Source organism: Carcharodon carcharias, chromosome 1 (genome assembly GCF_017639515.1).
Source record: "Carcharodon carcharias isolate sCarCar2 chromosome 1, sCarCar2.pri, whole genome shotgun sequence".
Classification (NCBI taxonomy): Eukaryota; Metazoa; Chordata; class Chondrichthyes; order Lamniformes; family Lamnidae; genus Carcharodon; species Carcharodon carcharias.
Genome location: NC_054467.1, coordinates 113,644,253 through 113,666,835, shown reverse-complemented (window position 1 = coordinate 113,666,835; position 22,583 = coordinate 113,644,253). Strand labels below are relative to the sequence as shown.

The window sequence follows — 22,583 nt, the reverse complement described above, 5'->3', positions numbered from 1 at the left end:
GAGGATGGGGATATCTGTGGACCCTCCTCCTCCTCCAATGAGTTGCTTAATTGTCCACGACCATTCACGGCTGTATGTGGCAGGACTGCAGAGCTTAGATCTGATCCGTTGATTTTGGGGTCATTTAGCTCTGTCTATCACTTGCTGCTTATGCTATCTGGCATGCAAGTAGCCCTGTATTGTAGCTTCACGAGCTTGACATCTCAATTTTAGGTGTGCCTGGTGCTGCTCCTGGCATGCCCTCCCATTTAGCACGGTGGTAGTGCCACACAACATAATGGAGGGTATCCTCAATGTGAAGGCAGGACTTCGTCTCTACAAGGTCTGTGCAGTGGTCACTCCTACCGATATTGTCATGGACAGATGGATCTGTGACAGGTAGACTGCTGAGAACAAGGTCAAGTAGGATTTTCCCTCTTGTTGGTTTCCTCACCACCTGCTGCAGACCCAGTCTAGCAGCTATGTCATTTAGGACTCAGTCAGCTCGCTCCGAGGTGGTGCTACCAAGCCACTCATGGTGATGGTTATTGAAGTCCTGACAAAGAGTACATTCTGTGCACTTGCCACTCTCAGTGCTTCCTCTAAGTGGTGTTCAACTTGGAGGAGCACTGATTCATCAGTTGAGGGGAGGAGCAGTAAGTGGTCATAAGCAGGAGGTTTCCTTCCCAATGTTTGACCTGATGTCATGAGGCTTCATCGGGTCCAGAATCAACGTTGCACCCAGAGCCACTCCCTCCTGACTGTATACCATTGTGCCGCCACCTCTGGTGGGACAGGACATACCCAGGATTGGTGATAGTTGTGTCTGGGACATTGTCTATAAGGTATGATTCCATGCATATCACCGCAACAGGCTGTTGCTTGACTAGTCTGACAGATCTCCCAATTTTGCCACAAGCTCCAGATATTAGTAAGGGGGATTTTGTAGGGTCGACAGGGGTGGTTTTGCCGTTTCCAGTTTCATTCCTTTTTGTCGGCTTTGTAGCGGCTTGGGAGGGCATTTAAGAGTCAACCAGATTACTGTGGTCTGTAGTCACATGCAGGCCAGGCTAGGTAAGGACGATAGACTTTCTACCCTAACGGGGCATTAGATGGGTTTTCATGACAATTGACAATGATTTCATGGTCACTATTACCAATTTCAATTCCAGATGTATTAATTGAACTTAAATTCCACCAGCTGCCATGGTGGGATTTGAGCCCATGTCCCCACTGGATTACTAGAATGGTGACATTACCACTACACTACCGCCAACCATTTTGAAGTATCCTCACAGACAATGAACCAGAAATAAAATAATAAAGACGGAAAATGCTGGAAATACTCAGCAGGTCTGGCACCACCTGTGAAGAGGGAATCAGAGTTAACGTTTCAGGTCTGTGATCTTTTATCCTAATTACAGACATGAAATGTCAAAAAGCACATTGACACTATTTGGGTTTCCACATGAAAAGCTGCTACATGGATGAGGTACTGGAGGGCTGCTGACACTCATGGAGCCACATCTGGTCAAAGCAACTTAGCCAAAGGAAAAGGGAAATAATTTGGGAAAGTAAAATGATGACACCAGCTGAAGGCCTTACAGAAAGTGGTTAACAAAGGTTTGGCAATCTCTGGTGTGGATTTTTCCTTTCCCAATGTTAGTTTGAATGTAGCACCAAGTGAAGGGGATCTCCAGGTATCTAGCAGCAGTGACAGCATTAAGCAAGGTAAATAGCCAATCACACTGAAGTATTCTCACAGACAATAAGCCAGAAGTAAAACACCAAAGACTCAGCAGGTCTGGCACCATCTATGGAGAGAGAATCAGAGTTAACGTTTCAGGTCTGTGGCCTTTTACTAAAACTTACAGACCTGAAACGTTAACACTGTTTCTCTTTCCACAGATGCTGCCAGCAGGGCCTGCGGGTGGGGGTGGAGGGGGTGTGATTGCGGGGTGGTATGCATTACTGTGTACACAAGAAAGCTGTCTGTCAGCTGGAGTTATTACCATCTTAATGCTGACCTTAGCGAACTTATTCCCTGGACTCCAGAGCCTGTGTACTGTCGGGTGAACTAGACAGACGGAATCTGGTTCTCTCCCACCTTATTTAGATAGATAGTCCTCTGAAGGTGTTTTTGATGGAGGGTGGAAGGAATGGAGAGTTACGCATTTTACCAAGAGAAGTGTGTTGTGTTTCCCAGTGTGTTCTTATCTCAGTGGTTAGCACATTCTAATACCAATTAACTTTAATTCAAACTTCATCCCCATTAGCAAACAGTTCCAATATGGCAAATTATATAAATATCATTATGTTTCCAAATCAACATTTCAGACTTTAAATTAGAAAATATTATGTTGCCTAATTTCTCCAATCCATCTACGCAACTGAAGTTCCTCATCCCTGGAACCATTCTTGTGAATCTTTTCTGCACTCTTTCATGCCTTCACATCCTTCCTAAAGTGTGGTGTCCAGAGCTGGATGCAATACTCCAGTTGAGGCCAAGCCAGTGTTTTATACAAGTTTAACATCATTTCCTTGCTTTGTACACTATGCCCCTATTGATAAAGCCCAGAACGCCACATATTTTATTAAGTGTGCTCTCAGCCTGTCCTGCCATCTTCAACGATTTATGCACATGTACATTCAGGTCCCTCTTCTCCTCCACTCTCTTTAGAATTATACCCTTCGTTTTATATTTTCTCTCCATGTTCTTCCTACCAAAATAAATCTCTTCATACTTCTCTACGTTAAATTTCATCCGCCACTTATTTCCCCCCATTCTAATAACCTATATTTTTTGAAGTTCTATGCTATCCCCCTCACAGTTCACAATAATTCCAAGTTTAGTATTGTCCACAAATTTCAAAATTGTGCCTTGTACACCAAGGTCTAGGTCATTAATGTATGCCAGGAAGGGCAGAGGTCCTAAAACTAACCACTGGAGGACTACACTATGCACCTTCGTCCCCCCAGTCTGAAAAACAACAATTAACCACTACTCTGTTTCCTGTCACTCAGCCAATTTCATATCCATGTTGCTAATGTCCCTTTTATTCCATGATCTCTAACTTTGCTCACAAATCTGTTGCGCAACACTCTATCAAATGCCTTTTGGAAGTCCTTTTACACCACATCAACAGCATTACCCTCATCAACCCTCTCCATTACTTCTTTAAAAAACTCAAGCAAGTTAGATAAACACAATTTGCCCTTAACAAATCCATGCTGGCTTTCCTTAACTAACTCACATTTTCTTAAGTGACTATTAATTTTGCCCCAAGTTAGTTTCCAAAAGCATCCCCACCACTGAGGTTAAACTGAGGGTCTTTAGCTGCTGGGTTTATCTTTAAATCCTTTTTGAACAAGGATATAACATTTGCAATTCTCCATAATAAATTTGGTTGTTGTTGTGATGGACTTCAGTGACATGTGTGTATTGTTCAGAAGCAGAACTAAACACTCTTATTCTGCATAGCACCATCAAGTGGCTGGTATCAAACGCTACTAGTAACATCATTCAATGTAGGAAGTTGTTACACTCTGCAACAAAAAATATCAAATATTAAAGCACACCATGTATTTCCACTGTTAACTATACATCTTTTGGAAACCTGAAGAAAATGTTTTGCTGTAAAACAATAAGCCACAAAACCCTGAACCTGTGAATTTTGGATATCGCTGCTTTACCTGATCCATTATCATAGGGTGGGAAAAACTGAGCCACAGCACAAGTTCTGTTGACCTGGTGCTGTGTTTCACTGTCCCATTTCACGATAATTCCCACTTCTAAATCCATACAACACTGGCTTCATGCTCCTCTTAGTAACAGTCTAGAATGAACGGTGGGCCAACAGCTTGCACTCAGAAAAGTCATGGGGAAAAGAGAGAAGATAGTAGCTCCCGCCCACACCCTGCTCTTCCAGTTAAAAAGCAAATCACACTATGGTCCAAGTTATACGCAGCTGGAACAAAATGTAATGATATGATATGAGTGCTTCAAAGATTAATGGAAATAATAATACATGTTGCAACAAGTGAAAGTTGGGACAAAAACAAAAATTGCTGGAAAAACTCAGTAGGTCTGACAGCATTTGAGGAGAGAAAGGCAGAGTTAACGTTTCAAATTTGTATGACTCTTCTTCAGGACTAAAGGGAAGTAAAAATGTGGTGAAATATATAATGTTTAATGGGGATGGAACAGGTGAAGCTGGTTAGAAGGCCAGTGATAGGTGGAGGCAGGGCGGTGTGTTGAAATGGCAAGCGACAGGAAGGTCTAGGTCATGCTTGCTGACAGACCAAAGGTGTTCCGCAAAGCGGTCACCCAGTCTTGCGTTTGTTCTCTCCAATGTGGAGGAGACCACATTGGGAGCAGTGAATGCAGTAGACCAAATTGAAGGAAGTGCAAGTGAAGTGCTGCTTCACTTGAAAGGAGTGCTTGGGCCGTTGGACAGTGAGGAGGGGGGGAAGTAAAGGGGCAAGTGTTGCACCTTCTGCAATTGCATGGGAAGGTGCCGTGAGATGGGGTTGAGGTGTTGGGTGTGATGGAGGATTGGACCAGGGTGTCCTGGAGGGAACGGTCCCAATGGAACGCCAAGAGGGGTGAAAGGAAGATGTGTTTGGTGGTGGCATCATTCTGGAGTTGGCGAAAATGGCAGAGGATGGTCCTATCAATGTGTAAGTTGGTGAGGTGAAAAGTGAGGACAAGGGGGACCCTAACATGGTTCTGGGAGGAGGAGGAAGGTGCGAGGGCAGAGGCACGGGAAATGGGTCAGACACGGTTGAGCGTCCTGTCAATCACTGTGGGTGGGAAACCTCCCTTAAGGGAGAAGGAAGACATGTCAGAAGCACTGTTTTGGAAAGTGGCATCATCAGAACAGGTGCGACAGAGGCAAAGGAGCTCAGAGACTGGGATGGAGTCCTTACAGGAAGAAGGGTGTAAGGAGTTGTAGTCAAAGTAGCTGTGGGGGTCAGTGGGCTTGTAATGAATATTGGTGGACAGTCTATACCAGAGATTGAGACAGAGAGGTCAAGGAAGGGAAGGGAAGTGCCAGTGATGGACCATGTGAATATGATGGAGGGGTGGACATTGGAAGCAAAATTAATAAATTTTTCCAGGTCCAGACGAGAGCATGAAGCGGTACTGAAACAGATATCGATGTACAGAAAAAAAGAGTTGTGGGAGGGGACCTAAGTAGGACTGGAACAAGGAATGTTCCACATAACCCATAAAGAGACAGGCGTAACGGGCCCATGCAGGTACCCAGAGGCATAACTTTTGTTTGGAGGAAGTGAGACAAGTTTAAGGAGAAATTGTTCAGTGAGAGAACAAGTTCAGCCAGACGGGGGAGAGTAGTGGTGGATGGGGATTGTTCAGGCCTCTGTTCGAGGAAGGAGCGGAGAGCCCTCAGACTATCCTAGTGAGGGATGGAGGTGTAGAGGGATTGGACGTCCATGGTGAGGAGGCGGCAGTTGGGTCCAGGGAACTGAAAATTGTTGATATGATGTAGGGCATCAGGGGAATCGCGGGTGTAGGTGGAAAGTGACTGGACAAGGGGAGAGAGAATGGAATCAAGAAATGAAGAAATGAGTTCTGTGGGGCAGCAACAGGCTGACACGATCGATCTACCAGGACAGCCCTGTTTGTGGATTTTGGGGAGGAGGTAGAAGCGAGCTGTCTGAGGGTGGAAGCTGTGGAGGGAAGATCTTCAGAGGAAATTAGGTCAGTGACAGTCCTGTCAACTACCGTGGGTGGGAAACCTTGGTGAAGGAAGAAGGAAGACATGTCAGGAGCACTACTATGGAAAATGGCATCATCGGAACCGAAGTGAAAGTTGGGTATCAATGAGTACTAGCATTCTAAAGAGGAAGGGTTACATCAGGGTATAGTTTCCTTCATTTAGCATTGTTCTAAAATCTGCTTTACACTCATTCTGACTTTTTTTTGTTAAGACTAGTGGATAAGAAAGAATATCATTCAGGTCAGCAAGTGTCACTAAAATCTATAGCATATGAGAATGATGAGTTATTAGCGAGTAAAAGCTCAATTAGAATTTGGTTAACTTTGAACACAATCATATCAGCCTCACCTGATCTCAGATTTATATTCCATAAGTCTTCGCTGTGCCACTGAACTTGTCACATTATGATCATCAATAATGTTCTTCACTGCATTCCTTAGAGCACACAACTGGAAACAAACCATACCAGTCACTTCAAAGGGGCATTTAACGCCAATTTAATTCTAAGTAGATAAAAACAAGAAAAACTGGGGATGCTGGAAATCCAAAACAAAAAATAAAAGTTAGCTGGAAAAACTCAGCAGGTCTGGCAGCATCGGCGGAGAAGAGTACAGTTGACGTTTCGAGTCCTCATGACCCTTCAACAGAAGGGTCTGTTGAAGGGTCATGAGGACTTGAAACGTCAACTGTACTCTTCTCCGCCGATGCTGCCAGACCTGCTGAGTTTTTCCAGGTATTTTTTATTTTTTGTTATTAATTCTAAGTAGAGTTGGTCAGTTCTGTATTCCAAGAACAAGGGAATAATAAAATGGTTCAACAGTATTATAAAGCATGTTTAAACAGAAACGTTCATCATTCAACCAAAAATAAATTTTAAAAATAAAAATCAATCAACTCCAAACTTAGTTATATTGTATCAAAATCTAATACATAAGCATGATGGCAATTCTTAATCGGACGTGAGTGCTGTCAATTTCTCAGTTTTAAGCTTCTAAATATATAAAATTAATGAAGTTATAGCCTCTACCTTCAATGGATCACCCTGAGCCATTTCCATGATGTCACCGCCGATCACATTTTCCCTTCTTCCCCTTGCCCCCTCAGCATTCCGAAGGAACTGTTCCCTCCACAGCACCCTGGTCCACACCTTAATCACCCACCACACCTCCCACCCCTCCTTCCCCCAGAATCTTCTCATAAGGCAGAAGATACAACATCTGCCCTTTTACTTCCTCCCTTCCCAAGTCCAAGACCCCAACCATTTCTTCCAAGAGAAACAGCGATTTACTTGTACTTCCTTCAGTTCAGTATATTGCATTCGTTGCTCATGATGTGGTCTCCATTAAACTGTAGAGATGAAATACAGATTGGGTGATTGCTTTGCAGTACGCTTCCATTAAGTTTGCAAGCATGACCCCAAGCTTCCTTTTACCTGCCATTTTAACTTTCTGTTCTGTCCTTGGCCTCCTACACTGTTCCAATGAAACTCAATGTAAGCGCAAGGAACAGTAACTCAATCTTTCGCTGAGGCACCTTACAGCCTCTGGACTTGACATTGAGTTCAACAATTTCAGATCATAACCTCTTCTGCTTTTCTTCAGATGGCAGCTGTTGGTGATGATTCTGCTTTTCTCATTTACACCTCTGCTAGACTCATTTTTGTTTCTTTACTTGCCTCATTACCATTTCCTCTTGCCTTACTCCATCATCCCTTTCATCATATAATTTCTCCTGCCTTCCACCCTATCACAAATCTTCCCTTCTGTTCTTTCCCGCTTTCCCTGCACCAGTACTTGCTTAAAATCTACTCTAGGTTCTTCACTCCTGACTCTTATTACTGTTATGACTTTGGGGTTATATGATCACTTGTCCTCAGCTTAGGTCTCATGGATTAATGTTCATACCTTGTCAGAGTAAAGGCTGGCAAGATTTTTCTGTTTTCGAAATAGATACTGGTCATACAGCTGGGCCAATTTGGTTGCCAACACATGCTCACGACTAAACATGGGGTGGTGTGTGAACACTATGCCAGCAACATCAATGTCCAGTTGAAAATGTCCCTGTAGTTCTGATGAACTAGCAATGTATCGATTATCGTACTTCTCAGCCTGCAATTACAACATAAACAGAATATGAAAAGATCAGGGAGTCTTCCACAGATTCTTTACTTATTTACTCACAGTTCCAGAAATTATACTCGTTCTTTTTTTCCACTTCCACTCTTAAATATGTTTTAACCATATCTCCACCAATTGTCTCAATGCCGTTTAGTTAGTGCAGTCAGGAAAAAGGTCATCCAAAAGCAGCTTACTTTATCAAACTCACTTCCAAAGAAGTTATAAGGCTCTGACCAAGGGATTATCAAAAATAAGCGTGCAAGGAACTCAGGGTCACTTTATGGCATAGGTCACTGGTTGGATGGGAGACAGAAAATCAGGACAAAGGATTTGTTCTCTGGCTCCAGGAATGTAATAATTGGTGCTCCACAGGGATTTGCACTGAGGCCTCATATATGCAAATATGGCAAATAGCAATTTTTCAGAGGTAAAGTGCACTTCAATAAAATTTTAATAGGAAATGGTCTTTATCAATTTCCCCAATGGCTCTATGGATAAATCTACTGCCTAATGTGGCATTAAGACATTGAGACAAATGAGCTCATTGCATCTAGTGGAACAGGACAGTGGGACTACAACTAACACCAGTAGCCCTGTGCTTTGGGAATGTGTGAAGGGGATGTGGCGAAATACCAGTCCATCATTCCTTGGTTTAAATTGTGATCAATCGGCTCCCGATTCGAAAATATGCTTGAATAAATGGTCACAGGATCAGGTTATGATTCCTCTCACTTCTAAACTGCATGATAACACTCAATGTCCACACTCAAAAGTGAAATATAATAATTTACTGAGGTCGTGGAGGGCTTCTGGCACTTGTGTACTGTATCTCATCAAGATTCAGTACACTAAAAAGGGCAGAGGGAGGGCAAGGGAACTTGTCTGTACCTCAGATGCATGCATATCCTTTCCTGGTAATTGCACAACGTTCACAGCATAAAATATAAATACTTGGAGAATCAAAACGAGAGGGCACAGATTTAAGGTTTAAGGCAAAAGAAGTAATGGAGACATGAGGAAAATTTTTTTCACGCAGTGACTGGTTAAGATCTGGAATATGCTGCCTGATGGTGTGGTGGAGGCAGGTTCAATTGAGACAATCAAAAGGGAATTGGATTAATGTCTGAAAAGGAAGAATGTGCAGAGTTATGAGGAAAAGGCAGGGAAATGGCACTAGGTCAATTGCTCATTCAGAGAACTGGTGCAGACATAACAGGCAAAATGGCCCCTTCTGTGCTGTAACAATTCTGTGATTTTGTGATTTTGCTGGAATTTGAAAGGAGTGTTTGGGCCCTTGGTCAGTAAGGAGAGTGCAAGTAAAGGGGCAGGTATTGCACCTTCTGCGGTTTCCCCTTTACTTCCCCTCCTTTCAACTGAAGTAGCATTTCACTTGAACTTCCCTCAATTTAGTCTATTGCATTCGCTGCTCCCAATGTGGTTTCCTCTACATTGGAGACACCAAACGCAGACTGGGTGACCGCTTTGCAGAACACCTTTGGTCTGTCTACAAGCATGACCCAGACTTCCCTGGCCATTTCAACACTCTACCCTGCTCTCATGCCCACATGTCCGTCCTTGGGCCTGCTGCATGGTTCCAGTGAAGCTCAACGCAAACTGGAGGAACAGCACCTCATCTTCTGACTAGGCACTTTACAGCCTTCCGGACTGAATATTGAGTTCAACAATTTTAGATCATGAAGTCTCTCCTCCATCCCCACCCCCTTTCCGATCCCCCTTTTTTCCAATAACTTATATAGATTTTTCTTTTCCCACCTATTTCCGTTATTTTTAGATGTATTTCCATCCATTGCTTTATCTCTACCTTTTATCCTATTTCAATCCCTTCCCATCACCCCAGCCCACCACAACTAGAGCTATCTGTACCTTGCTCATCCTTTCTACTCTTAATGTCACCTACTAGCACATGCCTTAGATAATATCACCACCTTCAAAACCTCTTTGTCCTTTTGTCTATGACATCTTTTGGCTATCTCCACCGATCACTGGCCCTCTATCCAGCTCTACTTGTCCCAGCCCCCCTTAAACCGGCTTATATTTCACCTCTTTTGTATTTTTCTTTAGCTCTGTTGAAGAGTCATACGGACTCGAAACGTTAATTGTGTTCCTCTCCACAGATGCTGTCAGACCCGCGAGTTTGCCAGGTATTTTTATTGCTTTGGATTTTCAGCATCCGCAGTTTTTTGCTTTTATGCCTTGGTACAGGACTTCTTTCTGATGCCATCTTGTCTTTCATGGCACACTCTGTTCCAGGACTGCAACATTGTATATATCTCTCATCCTATTCCAGTGGACTTGTCTTACATATTTGCAACCACTGTAATTTTAATCCACAATCCAACAGAAAATAAAAAGATAGGCTCTTTATAATAGTCAAACAGAAATAAAAAGATATGCTCCTTATAGTTGACTCATACATTGGTCTTAGATTTTCAAGAGTATATCTTGCTGGAAAGTAGGGACGTTTCATTTTCTACACAGGCTGTCTTATATGAGCATAGATACTGCAACAAGCAAAACAAAAGGTCAGTTATCGCTGAACTACAGCTGACCTAAAGTCATATTTCAGAATCTTTTGTCAGAAGTAATGAACAGTGGCCAATGAGCCACTCTAATCATCCTATTACAAATACTTTGGTAATAAATAATGAAAATGGCATATACAACATAATAGTTTTTTAAATAAAAGATCTTCAGGATAGCCTCATCGAGATTTTATAACACTAGTAAATCTTTTTGAAATTTTTAAAATAACACTCTTTTCCCTCCCACATAAATGAACAATTCTGTCAATCTCCATTTCATGTAAATTAGCCTCTACAGAACAACATATTCTACAGCGTTGTATCTTCTTCATTATCAATGCACATTCACCATTCCTTTTTGTAAGATGAAAACCAGAACTGGACACAGTATTGCAAGTGTGGTCTAACCAAGGATTGAAATAAATTTTACCTAACTTTCCTACATCTGAATTGTATTCCTCTATAAATGAGCCCAAGAGTTTTATTTACATATTTAAAAGCTTTATTAATCCCCGCTGCTACTTCTAAAGATCTGAGAGTGTGTATCCCAAGATTCTTGGGCACTTCTAACCCATTTGCGTTCTTATTCCCAAGGATTATGCAGCCCCTTTATTCCTCCTAACAAAAGGTTCCACTTCGTTCTCACCTCTATTGAAATTTATACCTACATTCTGCATTTTAATTCAAGTCTTTTGTATTTCATCAGTCTTCCTCAGTGTTAATTATAACCCCTGCCCTCACCACCAGCCACCTCACCTCACGCCACCCTCCCAACCCAACCCACCCCTGCTGGCCCCTGTAACCAATTTGGTGCAAAAAGTACTTTTGAGCCCAAATCATTTATGTAAATAGTGAACAATGGTGGTCTAGCACCTGTTCCTAAGGATCACCACACCCTACTTTCTGCCACTCTGAGCAATTACCATTAAGTCCCTTCTCGCTGTTTCACCTTTTCTAGTCAGCTTGCTATCCACTTAGCTACTTGTCCCCTAACGCACCATGCTCTCTCCTTAGTTATTAGTTATTCTGTGGTAATTTATCAAAGGCCTTTTTGGAAACACAAATATATTCTATCTACTACATTACCTTTATCTACCCTGTTACTGCAAACAATTCAATAAGGCTGTTCAAGCATGACTGCCCCCCTCTAAAATCCATGCTGTCTATTCTGTATTGATTTTCATTTTCTGATCTTCTTCTACTAAATCTCTGAGTAAAGATTCCAATATGCTTCCTATCTCAGACATTATGTTAATTATTCCCTAGTTCCCTGGATTTGTTCTATCTCCACTTTAACATATAGAATAACTTTAGCCATCCATCAGTCCTTTGACACTGTTTTCTTTTCTATTTGCATTTTTATAAATATATTACAGAAATCACCCAGCCCATGGCCCTAAGAATAGACTCATGCTCAACACATGAACCAGCAGTTAAGGCTGAATTAATGATCTCCCTAGCAATTTAACAGCCAACTCCAACCAGCCACTTAATCACAATTCATATTTGGTAACAAATCCTGCCAGTTTAGGCAGTGGCATGGTGGTATTGTCACTGGACTAATAACCCAGGGATCCAAGGTGATGATCCAAGGTAACAGACCTGGGTTTGAATCTCACCCTGGCAGGTGGTGAAATTTGAATTCAGTAAAAAAACCATCTGGAATTAAAAGTCTGATGATGAATTGTTGTAAAAAACCCCTCTGCTTTACTTTAGGGAAGAAAACCTGCTGTCTTTACCTGGTCTGGCTTACATGCGACTCTTCAAATGTCCTCTGAACAAGGGCATTTATGGATGGGCAATAAATGCTGGTCTAGCCAGCGACACCCACATCCCATGAACAAATGAAAAAAAAATCCTCCACGAAAAGACCTCCAACCATTGCAGTACCATCAAGGGAGCTGGATGGTGGCAGTGGAAGATTCGTATTTCTGTACATCTTGTTGGCTGGGAAAAGCTAAATGGTAAAAAGGGAGAAAAGAAAAAGAAAAGTTTCTTAATTGTTATAACATTTTCCCTCCAGTTTAGTCAAGCTTTTTGCAATCATGCTCTGCAATGTCTACTTTTGATGAAGTATCTGAGGCAACATTCTATGCGGAGCAGAACTAAACTGTACTTTTGGTTGAAGAAATATGCCAAAATTACTTCAGAGGAAGGTTTTTATAAAAAGACAGCTTTATGCTGCAGATTTCATAAATCACCTGGAGAAAAATGTTCTCGTATCCACAATCAGCTTATCAGGTTTGATAACACACAAATACCAAAATACAATGGAAGCTGTACGTAAAGCTTTTAAATGTGACACATTTATCTGATCTATATTTATAAGTATTAATAGATTGCTATATGATTACACAACTATATAAAAACACAGCTATATAAATAAGTGCAGTTGGATTGGTACTCAAACTACTACACATGCTGAATAAAACATAAAAGTTAAAAAGCTAATTTTAAATTTATATAGGAAGAACATAACTCGATTGCATTTTTTGAAATCATAACACACAGACTTCTTTGTTTTTGAAGTACGCACCTAGACAAATACTGTCAGCAGCATTTTATCATTAGAGGGGCGCTTTTAGCGCAGTGGGGTCCATGGACGTCCAGGAGTCTGTAGAGACTTTCTTGGGATTCTGCAACCGAGGGCCAGTCATAAGGGTGGGCAACTGCCCAGGGGACCATGCCAAGAGTAATCAAATGAAAGGCAGCAGGAGGGATGCTCTGGTCCCCCTGTGCTCTTTCATTTCCTCTGCTTTCCTAGAGCTCTCTCCATGCTCTACTCTCCTCATGATCTTGCTCTCTCCATGATCTGCTTCCTCCGGCTCCTGTCAAGGATAGGCAGAATCTGCTGTGGGAAGCAGGCTGCAGTAATTATAGTTTTGGGAAATGTAGGACTGCAGCTTTAAGAATAATCTTGTGTTGTAGGAACGCATGATCTGTGTAAACCAATGTGTTAACAGCACAGAACCTTTACAGTGGAGTTCTTCTTTAGTTATGGAGTTTGATGCACACGTTTGGTGGCTGCTGCTTTCTTGTAAATAAAAGTAAACGTTTCCTCTAAGAAAAGTTGTCTGAAGATCAACTCTATAAAAGCCGGGACTCTGGAACAAAGCCGGAAACACCCCCTCTAACCGAAAACTGAGAGGAAACAGCTCAGCAACTAAAGCGAAAAATAACTTTCATTAATGTGGAAATAATCAGGCTTCTAGCAATTGGCAATTTAAAATGTTATTTTAGAATGTTATTTTTGTCACAGAAGAGGACACATAATGAGACAGTGAAAAGCAAGATTTAAACAGGCCTCCAACCAACAAATGAAGTCCAATGAAGTCTATAGTGTAGAAGAGGCAGAAACAACGAATTCTGACGATTATTCATTATTCAACATGAAAGTTGGGAAGACAGAGCCAATATTTGTTACAGTGCAAGTGAATGGTAAACCATTAAAAATGGAAGTAGACACAGGTGCTTCTACCATTGTATTAGGAGAACACACCTTCAGATATTTAAATAAAGGTGATCAACAATTAAATTTGGAACAACATCTACCAAGTCGAAAACATACACAGGCAAAGAAATCCAGATAAAAGGTATCAGCAGAGTAACTGATCATTATAGAAACCAAACGACACTGTTACCAGTGATGGTATTAAAAGGCAGAGGATCAAGCTTTCTAGGTCGAAATTGGTTGAGGGAAGTTAACCTTGATTGGCCAGTGAGATTTCAAAAGGAAGCTGGAAGAGTTCATGTCTTGAAAAAGGAACAAGGCAAAGTACTTCAGAAAGAGCCTGAAGAGTCCAAGGACCGCAGCAGAATGAAAAAGAGCATGTAAACATTCAGCAATCTGAAGAAGTGAAGACTATCTTAAACAATGACATGGAAGAACAGCAGAAGAAACTCAAGGAGACTCTGCTGAATGACAGAATTCAAGATGAAGTGAGTGAGCTTCGCAAAGAAAAGGAAAACCTATTGAAAGGTCTACACTACAAAGGTCCCTCAGGTCAAAGTTTGTACCTCTAAAAAATTACAGAAACAGGAAGAACTTAACACCTCTCTGAACAAACTTAAGAACCAATTGGCAAAAAGATGCAGCAATGTTCAAGTTTCCAGGAGGAAGCCAACGATACAAGGAGACAGAAGAGCTGAACAATCAACTGAAGCTAAAGAGGCTTTGAAAGCAAAAGTCGATGAAGTCATGGGTAGCTCAACTACGGAACTAAGACAAGTTGAGATTTCAGCTGAGAGAAATCTGGCCGACAGTGAAGTCAAAAAGAAGGCCGAGATTAAATTCTGTGGTAAAAAAGAAGACGACATATAGGAGGAGGAAGCAGAATTACTGATGATGTGCCATCTTCGGACAAGACTAAGCCTGATACTTCCCAATTTGGAGGGGAAGGTGGAGAAAAGTCAAGGGAACCAAAAAAGCAACTCATGAATTGCAAAGTTGTGAGTAACAATTTACTGCAGAAGCAGTGTATGTAAAGAATTTCGGTGGAGGACCGAAGTAGTTACCTGGTAAAGTGAGCTCTGTGGCTGCACCATTATCGTACCATGTGGAAGTGGAGGGCCGGATCACCCGTAAGCATGTAGATCCTTGTGGGGAGGTTTGCTAGTGCTGTTGGGGAGGGTTTAAACTAACTTGGCAGGGGGATGGGATCTTGAGAGGAGGTTAGATGCACAGCCTAAATTAGAAGAGAGAGCAAGTAAGTCTGGAAGGCACAGAAATTATAGGCCAGTTAAGGCACAAGGGAGTTTGGCAAGGATGAGTGGTACTTATTTTAATGCAAGGAGTCTGACAAATAAGGCAGATGAGTTGAAGGCACAAATTAACACATGGAAGTATGATGTCATTGCTGCCACAGAGACATGGTTGAGAGAGGGGCAGGATTGGCAGCTCAATATTCCAGGAAATAGGGTCTTCAGGTGAGACATGAAAGGAGGTAAAAGAGGAGGGGGTATCGCAATATTGATCAAGGAATCAATTACATCAGCAAGGAGGAGTGACATCTTAGAAGGCTCCTCAAATGAAGCCATATGGGTAGAACTGAAAAACAAAAAGGAGCAATCACATTGCTGGGAGTGTACTATAGGCTCCCAAACAGTCAGAGGGAAATAAAACAGGAGATATGTAGGCAAATTTCAGTAAAGTGTAAAAATAATAGGGGAGTAATAGTGGGGGATTTCAATTTCCCCAACATTAACTGGGTTAATCATAGTGTGATAGGTTCAGAGGCAGCGGAATTCTTAAAATGCATCCAAGAGAGCTTTTTAAGCCAGTACGTAGAAGGTCCGACAATAGAGGGGGCAGTCCTGGATTTAATTTTAGGAATGAAGCCGGGCAAGTGGTAGAGGTATCATTGGGGGAGCATTTTGTAGATAGTGATCATAACTCCGTTAGATTCAAGATGGTTATGGAAAAGGACAAGGATGGGCCAGAAACCAGTTCTAAATTGGGGGAAGGCTGATGTTAATAATATCAGATATGATTTGGCCAGAGTGGACAGGGAGCAGCTACTTTTAGGTAAATGTCCGTCGGAGCAGTGGGATTATTCAAGAAGGAAATAGGGAGAGTACAGAGCCAACATATTCCAGTAAAGACAAAGGGTGGGACCAACAAATCCAAGGAACCCTGGATGTCGTGGGATATACAGGTTTGGATAAAGAGAAAAAGGGAGGCTTATGGCAGATACCGAGGGCTCAAAATAGCGGAGGCCCTAGAGGAGTAGGGAATGTGTAGGGGGGGAATTACAAAGGAAATTAAGAGAGCAAAAAGTGGGCATGAAAAATCATGCAGGTAAAATAAAGGAAGATCCAAAGTTATTTTACAAATACGCTAAGAGTAAGAGAACAACTAGGGAAACAGTAGGGCCCATTAAGGACCATAGTGGTAATTTGTGTGGGGAGCCAGAAGACGTAGGTAGGGATCTACATGAATACTTTGTATCGGTGTTCACAAGTGAGAGGGACGATGTGGGTATGGAAATCAGTCAGAAGGGCTGTGACATAATTAAAGAAATTATCATAGAAAGGGAGGAGGTTCTAAGTGGTCTGGCAGACTTAAAAGTAGATAAATCTCCAGGCCCGGATGAAATGCATCCCAGGCTGTTGAGTGAGGCAAGGGAGGCGATAGCAGGGACGCTGACAATAATTTTCAATACCTTTCTGGCCACAGGAGAGGTGCCAGAGGACTGGGGGACAGCCAATGTGGTACTGTTTTTCTAGAAGGGAGGAAGGGATAAACTAGGAAACTACAGGCTAGTCAATCTAACCTCAATGGTGGGGAAACTATTGGAAGCAATTCTAAAGGACAGAATTAATCTACTCTTGGAGAGGCAGGGATTAATCAAGGACAGTCAGCATGGTTTTGTTAAGGGGAGGTCACGTCTGACAAATTTGATTGAGTTTTTTGAAGAGGTGACCAGGTGTGTAGATGAGGGCAATGAATTTGACGTAGTCTACATGGACTTCCGCAAAGCTTTTCATAAGGTCCCGTGTGGGAGACTGATAACGAAGTTAAGAGCCCATGGGATCCAAGGCAATTTGGCAAATTGGACCCAGAATTGGCTGTGTGGCAGGAAGCAGAGTGTGATGGTCAAGGGACATAAACGATTTATACTTAAATGTAGGAGAGTTGATCAATAAGTTCGCGGATGACATGAAAATTGGTTGGGTGGTAAATAGTGAGGAGGATAACCTTAGATTACAGAAGGATACAGACGGGCTGGTCAGATGGGCTGATCCGTGGCAAATGGAATTTAATCTGGATAAGTGAGAGGTGATGCCCTTGGGCAGGGCAAACAAGACATGGGAATACAAAATGAATGGTAGGATCCTGAGCGGTACCGAGGTTCAGAAGGGCCTTGGTGTGCATGTCCACCGGTCCCTTAAGGTAGTGGGGCAGGTCGATAAGGGGGCCAAGGAGGCATATGGGATACTTGCCTTTATTAGCCAAGGCATAGAATATAAGAGCAGGGAAGTTATGCTGGAACTACATAAAGCACTGGTTCGGCCACAGCTCGAGTATTACGTGCGATTCAGGAATCCGCATTATAGGAAGAATGTGATTGCACGAGAGAGAGTGCAGAGGAGATTTACCAGGATGTTGCCTGGACTGGAGAGTTTTAGTTATGAGGAGAGATTGGATAGACTGGGGTTATTTTCCATGGAGCAGAGGAGATTGAGGGGGTACATGATTGAGGTGTATAAAATTATGAGCGGCATAGATAGGGTAGACAGGAAGGAACTTTTGCCCTTGGTGGAGGGATTAATAACCAGGGGGCATTGATTTAGGGTAAGGGGCAGGAGGTTTAGAGGGGATGTGAAGAAGAATTTTTTGACCCAGAGGGTGGTGGCAATCTGGAACCCACTGCCTGAAAGGGTGGTAGAGGCAGAAACCCTCATAACATTTAAGAAGTATTTGGATGTGCACTTGCAATGCCATGACATACAAGGCTATGGGCCTAGTGCTGGAAAATTGGATTAGAATAGTTAGGTACTTGTTTAACCGGTGCAGACCCGATGGGCCGAAGAGCCTTTTTCTGTGCTGTAGACCCCTATGACTCTATGATATAAGAAGAAGAGATATACCCCAACAAAATGATGTTCCACCTGTAACCATTAATGAACCGGTGGTTCCTGTTGAAGTTGCTCAACCAAGGACAGAGATGCCTAATGTCTTTGTCAGAGTCGAAGACACTGAATTGCAAGTAATTAATGAGGTATCTGATGTTAATGCAGTTCCAGAGAATGTGGTTCCTACAAAACAAGCCAAAGTTGTGGAGCTACAATGTTCCACATGGACCAGGAAACCACCTGAAACCTGAACTTGTAATTTCATGACCTGTGTAAATATTGTCATGTAATTAGAAAAATATCCTTGTAAATACAAAATATACAGAAAAGTTAAAGGGGAGGAATGTAGACATTATAGTTTTGGGAAATGTAGGACTGTAGCTTTAAGAATAATCCAGCATTGTACAATCACATGATCTGTGTAAACCAATGTGTTAACAGCATGGGGAACCTCTACAGTGGAGTTCTTCTTTAGTTATGGAGTTTAATGCACATGTGTAGTTGCTGCTGCTTTCTTGTAAATAAAGTTACATGTTTCCACTAAGAAAAAAAGTTGTCTGAAGACCAACGCTATAACACGTGCACAGCCGTTTATGCATATCAGTACCTGTACCAAATTCCCTAGATTTGGGTAAGATTCCATTAGATTGGAAAATAGCAAATTTAACTCCTTTATTCACAAAGGGAGGGAGACAAGAGGCGGCAAACTACAGGCCAGTTAGCTTAACACCTATCCTGGGGAAATGTTAAAAGCTATGATTAAAGATGTTAAAGCAGGGAACTTGGAAAATTCAAGGTAATCAGGCAGAGTCAACTTGGTTTTGTGAAAGGGAAATCATTTTTGACCAATTTATTACAGTTCTTTGAACAAGTAACATGTGCTGTAGATAATGGGGAACCAGTGAATGTACTGTGCTAGATTTCCAGAAGACATTTGATAAAGTGCTGCATTAAAGGTTATTGCAGAAAATAAAAGCTCATGGTATAGAGGGTAACATATGGGCATGGATAGAAGATTGGTTAGCTAACAGGAAACAGAGAGCTGGCATTAATGGGTCATTTTCTGGTTGGAAAGATGTAACGAGTGCTGTGCCACAGGGTTCAGTGCTGGGGCCTCAACTTTTTACAGTTTATATAAATGACTTGGATGAAGGGACAGAAGGTATGGTTGCTAAATTTACTGATGACAAAGATAGGCAGGAAAGTAAATTGTGAAGAGGATGTAAGGAGGCTACAAAGGGATATAGATAGGTTACGTGAGTGTGCAAAGATCTGGCAAGTGGAGTATAATGTGGGAAAATGTGAAATTGTCCATTTTGGCAGGAAGAATAAAAAAGAAGCATATCACCTAAATGGTGAGAGATTGCAGAGCCCTGAGGTTCAGAGGGATCTAGGTATCCGAATGCATGCATCACAAAAGGGTAGTGTGCAGGTAGAGCAAGTAATTAGGAAAGCAAATAGAATCGGGTGTAGCTTCCGATGGAGTAGCAATTGAGTCGAGTTGCTACTCCCCTCAAAGGTTCTCACCTTAAAATCCTGGCGATCCTATCTTACCCAACTTTCCGACATGGGATGGGCAAGGTTTGGGTAATGCAGTGCACCCCTGGGGCCTAATGTTGAAGTGCTGTACAGTCAAAGAAAAGTAAACCCCACACCCTTTTTTTAATGACACTAGCTGCCATAATTCAGGTAAGTTTAAAGGTCCAGCTAGTTTTAAAGGTCTTTGACAAGTTAAGTGCATAAAGTGTATAAGGTAAGTGGGTAGGTTAGGGGGAGGGGGGTGGGGTCAGGTCCAGCCTCGGTTGGGGAGGTGGGGAGGGTTGGGTTGGACCTCTGGGGTGGGGAGGTGGGACAGGGACGGGGAGGGGGAGGGGGTTGAACTGGGTTGGATTGAGTCGGATCGGCTGGGCCTCAGATCGGGCCTTGGTGGGAGGTGGTGGGGGCGTTGGACCTCAGGGGCCCGACAGGTGAACCAGGGGTTTCACGGTTTAAAACAGGGAGAGGAGAGCCGGGAGCACACGGAGAGCGGATCTGCGTGAGAAGGGCAGCAGCGGCAGACAGCCCCTTCAATCTGTTTCTACCTGTTTGGGCCAAAGTGTGACGTCAAAGGAAAACAGGTAAGTGATTGGCGTGTATCTTTTCCCTGTCTCTTTTGATTGGCCAAGTGGTTTAAATCAGGACACATTATTACAGCTGTAGAGTACAGTTAAGAAATTCACTTTTAAAATATTTAACATCCAGATTAATTAATTAAATAGAATAGAGATGGCTGAGCAAACGATGTGTTACAGCTGTAGCTTGTGGGAGCTGGTGGATGCTGGTACGATCCACAGTGACCACATCTGCAGCAAGTGTTGGCTGCTCAAGGAACTGCAGAGTTGAAGTCCGAGCTGCAGACACTGCGACACAATAGGGAGGGGGACAGTTACCTGGACACTGTTTCAGGAGACAGCCACACCCTTTAGACTAATTACATCAAATTTGGTCTGCAGTCAGGGACAGGAGGGTATTACGGCTGCGAGTGAGGCAGGTATGGGGAATCCAAAATTTAGCTTTGAAAGAGCCTCAGCTAGTGCCCTTTTCCAATAGGTACGAGGTTCTTGCTCCGGGTGTGGATGAGGCCACAGACTGCAGGGAGGAAGAGAGAACTAACCACAGCACCGTGGTACAGAGCGCCATTCAAGTGGGGGGAGAAAAGAGAAACGTAGTAGTAAAAGGGGATAGCATAGATAGAGGAAGAGATACTGTTCTCTGTAGCAAAAACAGAGTCCCGGAGGCTGAGTTGCCTACCTGATGCCAAGTTAAGGACATCTTTTCTGGGTTGGAGAGGAACTCTGATTGGGAGGGGAAGGATTCAGTTGTTGTGGTCCAGGTAGGTACCAATGACATAGATAGGACTGGGAAAGAGGCTCTGCTGAGGGACTATAAGCAGCTCGGGGGCTAAATTAAAAAGCAGAACCACAAAGGTAATAATCTCTGGATTACTACCTAAACCACGTGCAAATTATCTTAGGGTAAATAAGATTAGAGAAGTAAATGCGTGGCTCAAAGACTGGTGTGGGAGAAATGGGTTCTGATTCATGGGGCACTGGCACCAGTACTGGGAAAGGAGAGAGCTGTTCTGTTGGGACAAGCCTCATTTGAATCATGCTGGGACCAGTGTCCTGACAAATCGTATAACTAGGGTCGTAGATAGGGCTTTAAACTAATTAGTTGGGGGGAGGGTTCAATTGAAGGGAAGTTTAAAAAATCAAAAAGAAACGAGAGAACAAAGGTGAAGAGGTGAACGATAAAGTGTGACAGGAAGGGGCGGACAACATAAGCACAAGAGTGCAGCAGAAATTAGAACCAGAATGAGTAATAATGGTTAAAAAGTCAAAGCTTAAGGCTCTTCATCTGAATGCATGCAGCATTAGTAACAAGATAGATGAGTTGAAGGCACAAATAGAAATAAACAGATATGACTTGATAGCTGTTACAGAGATTGGGAAGTCAATATTCAGGGGTATTCGACGTTCTGAAAAAATAGGCAAAAAGGAAAAGGAGGTGGGGTAGTTTTGTTAATAAAGGAAGGTATCAGTGTGGTGGTGAATAGTAATATAGGTGCAATAGATCGTGATGTGGAATCACTTTGGGTGGAAATGAGGAATAGCAAAGGGAAGAAGTCACAGGTGGGAGTCATCGAAAGGCTCCCAAAGAGTAGGACAAAGTACAATCGGGAAATAATGGAGGTGTGTAAGAAGGGCGCTACAATTGTATGGGTGATTTTAATCTGCATATTGACTGGACAAATCAGGTTGGCAGGGGTAACACAGAAGACGAATTTGTAGAGTGCATCAAAGATTGTTTCTTAGGGCAATACATTGCAGAACCTACCCAAGAACAGGCTATTTTAGATCTAGTAATGTATAATGAGGTAGGATTAATAAGAGATCTCATAGTTAATGACCCTCAAGGGGGTAGCAATCACAACATGGTAGAATTTCAAATTCAATTTGAAGGCGAGCAACTTGGGTCTCAAACCAGTGTCCTCAACTTAAATAAGGGCAATAACAGAGGTATGAAGAAAGAGTTGTCTAAAGCGGGCTGGGAAAATAGACTAAGGGGAAGGACAAGCAGTGGCAGACATTTAAGCAAATATTTCATAACGCTCAGCAAAAATTTATCCCAGTCAAAAAGAAGGACTCGATTAGGAGGACAAACCACCTGTGGTTAACAAAGGCCATCAAGGAGAGTATCCAATTAAAAACTAAGGCATACAAAGCGATGAAAACTAATGGTAGGCCAGAGGATTGAAATTTTTTTTTTTTAGGAGCCAGCAGCAGATGACTAAAAAGCTAATAAAGAAGGAGAAAATTGATTATGAAAGTAAATTGGCAAGTAATAAAAAAAAACAAACAGCAAAAGCTTCTACGGGTATAAAAAAATGAGTAGCTAAAGTGAGCATGGGGCTTTGGAGCATGTGACTGGAGAATTGATTACAGGGAGCAGGGAAATAGCAGATAATTAAAACCAATATTTTACATCGGTCTTCAAGGTGGTGGGCACTATAAACATCCCAAAGATATCAGCTAAGCAAGGAGCTAATCGGAAGAAAGATCTTGTAACAGCCTCTATCATGAGGG

The 22,583-nt window shown here is 42.4% G+C and overlaps 1 protein-coding gene across 2 annotated transcripts in view; it reads right to left on the bottom strand.

The window, feature by feature from the left end:
- The window catches only part of cc2d2a (coiled-coil and C2 domain containing 2A), a 204,005-nt gene that overhangs the window by 108,476 nt on the left and 72,946 nt on the right, over nt 1-22,583 (bottom strand). For both annotated transcript variants that reach the window (XM_041185821.1, XM_041185830.1), the window contains exons 14-15: nt 7,628-7,831; nt 6,072-6,172 (exon numbers count right to left, since the gene is read on the bottom strand). In XM_041185821.1, the coding sequence (XP_041041755.1) occupies nt 6,072-6,172; nt 7,628-7,831 (305 nt within the window). The remainder of the gene's footprint in view (nt 1-6,071; nt 6,173-7,627; nt 7,832-22,583) is intronic.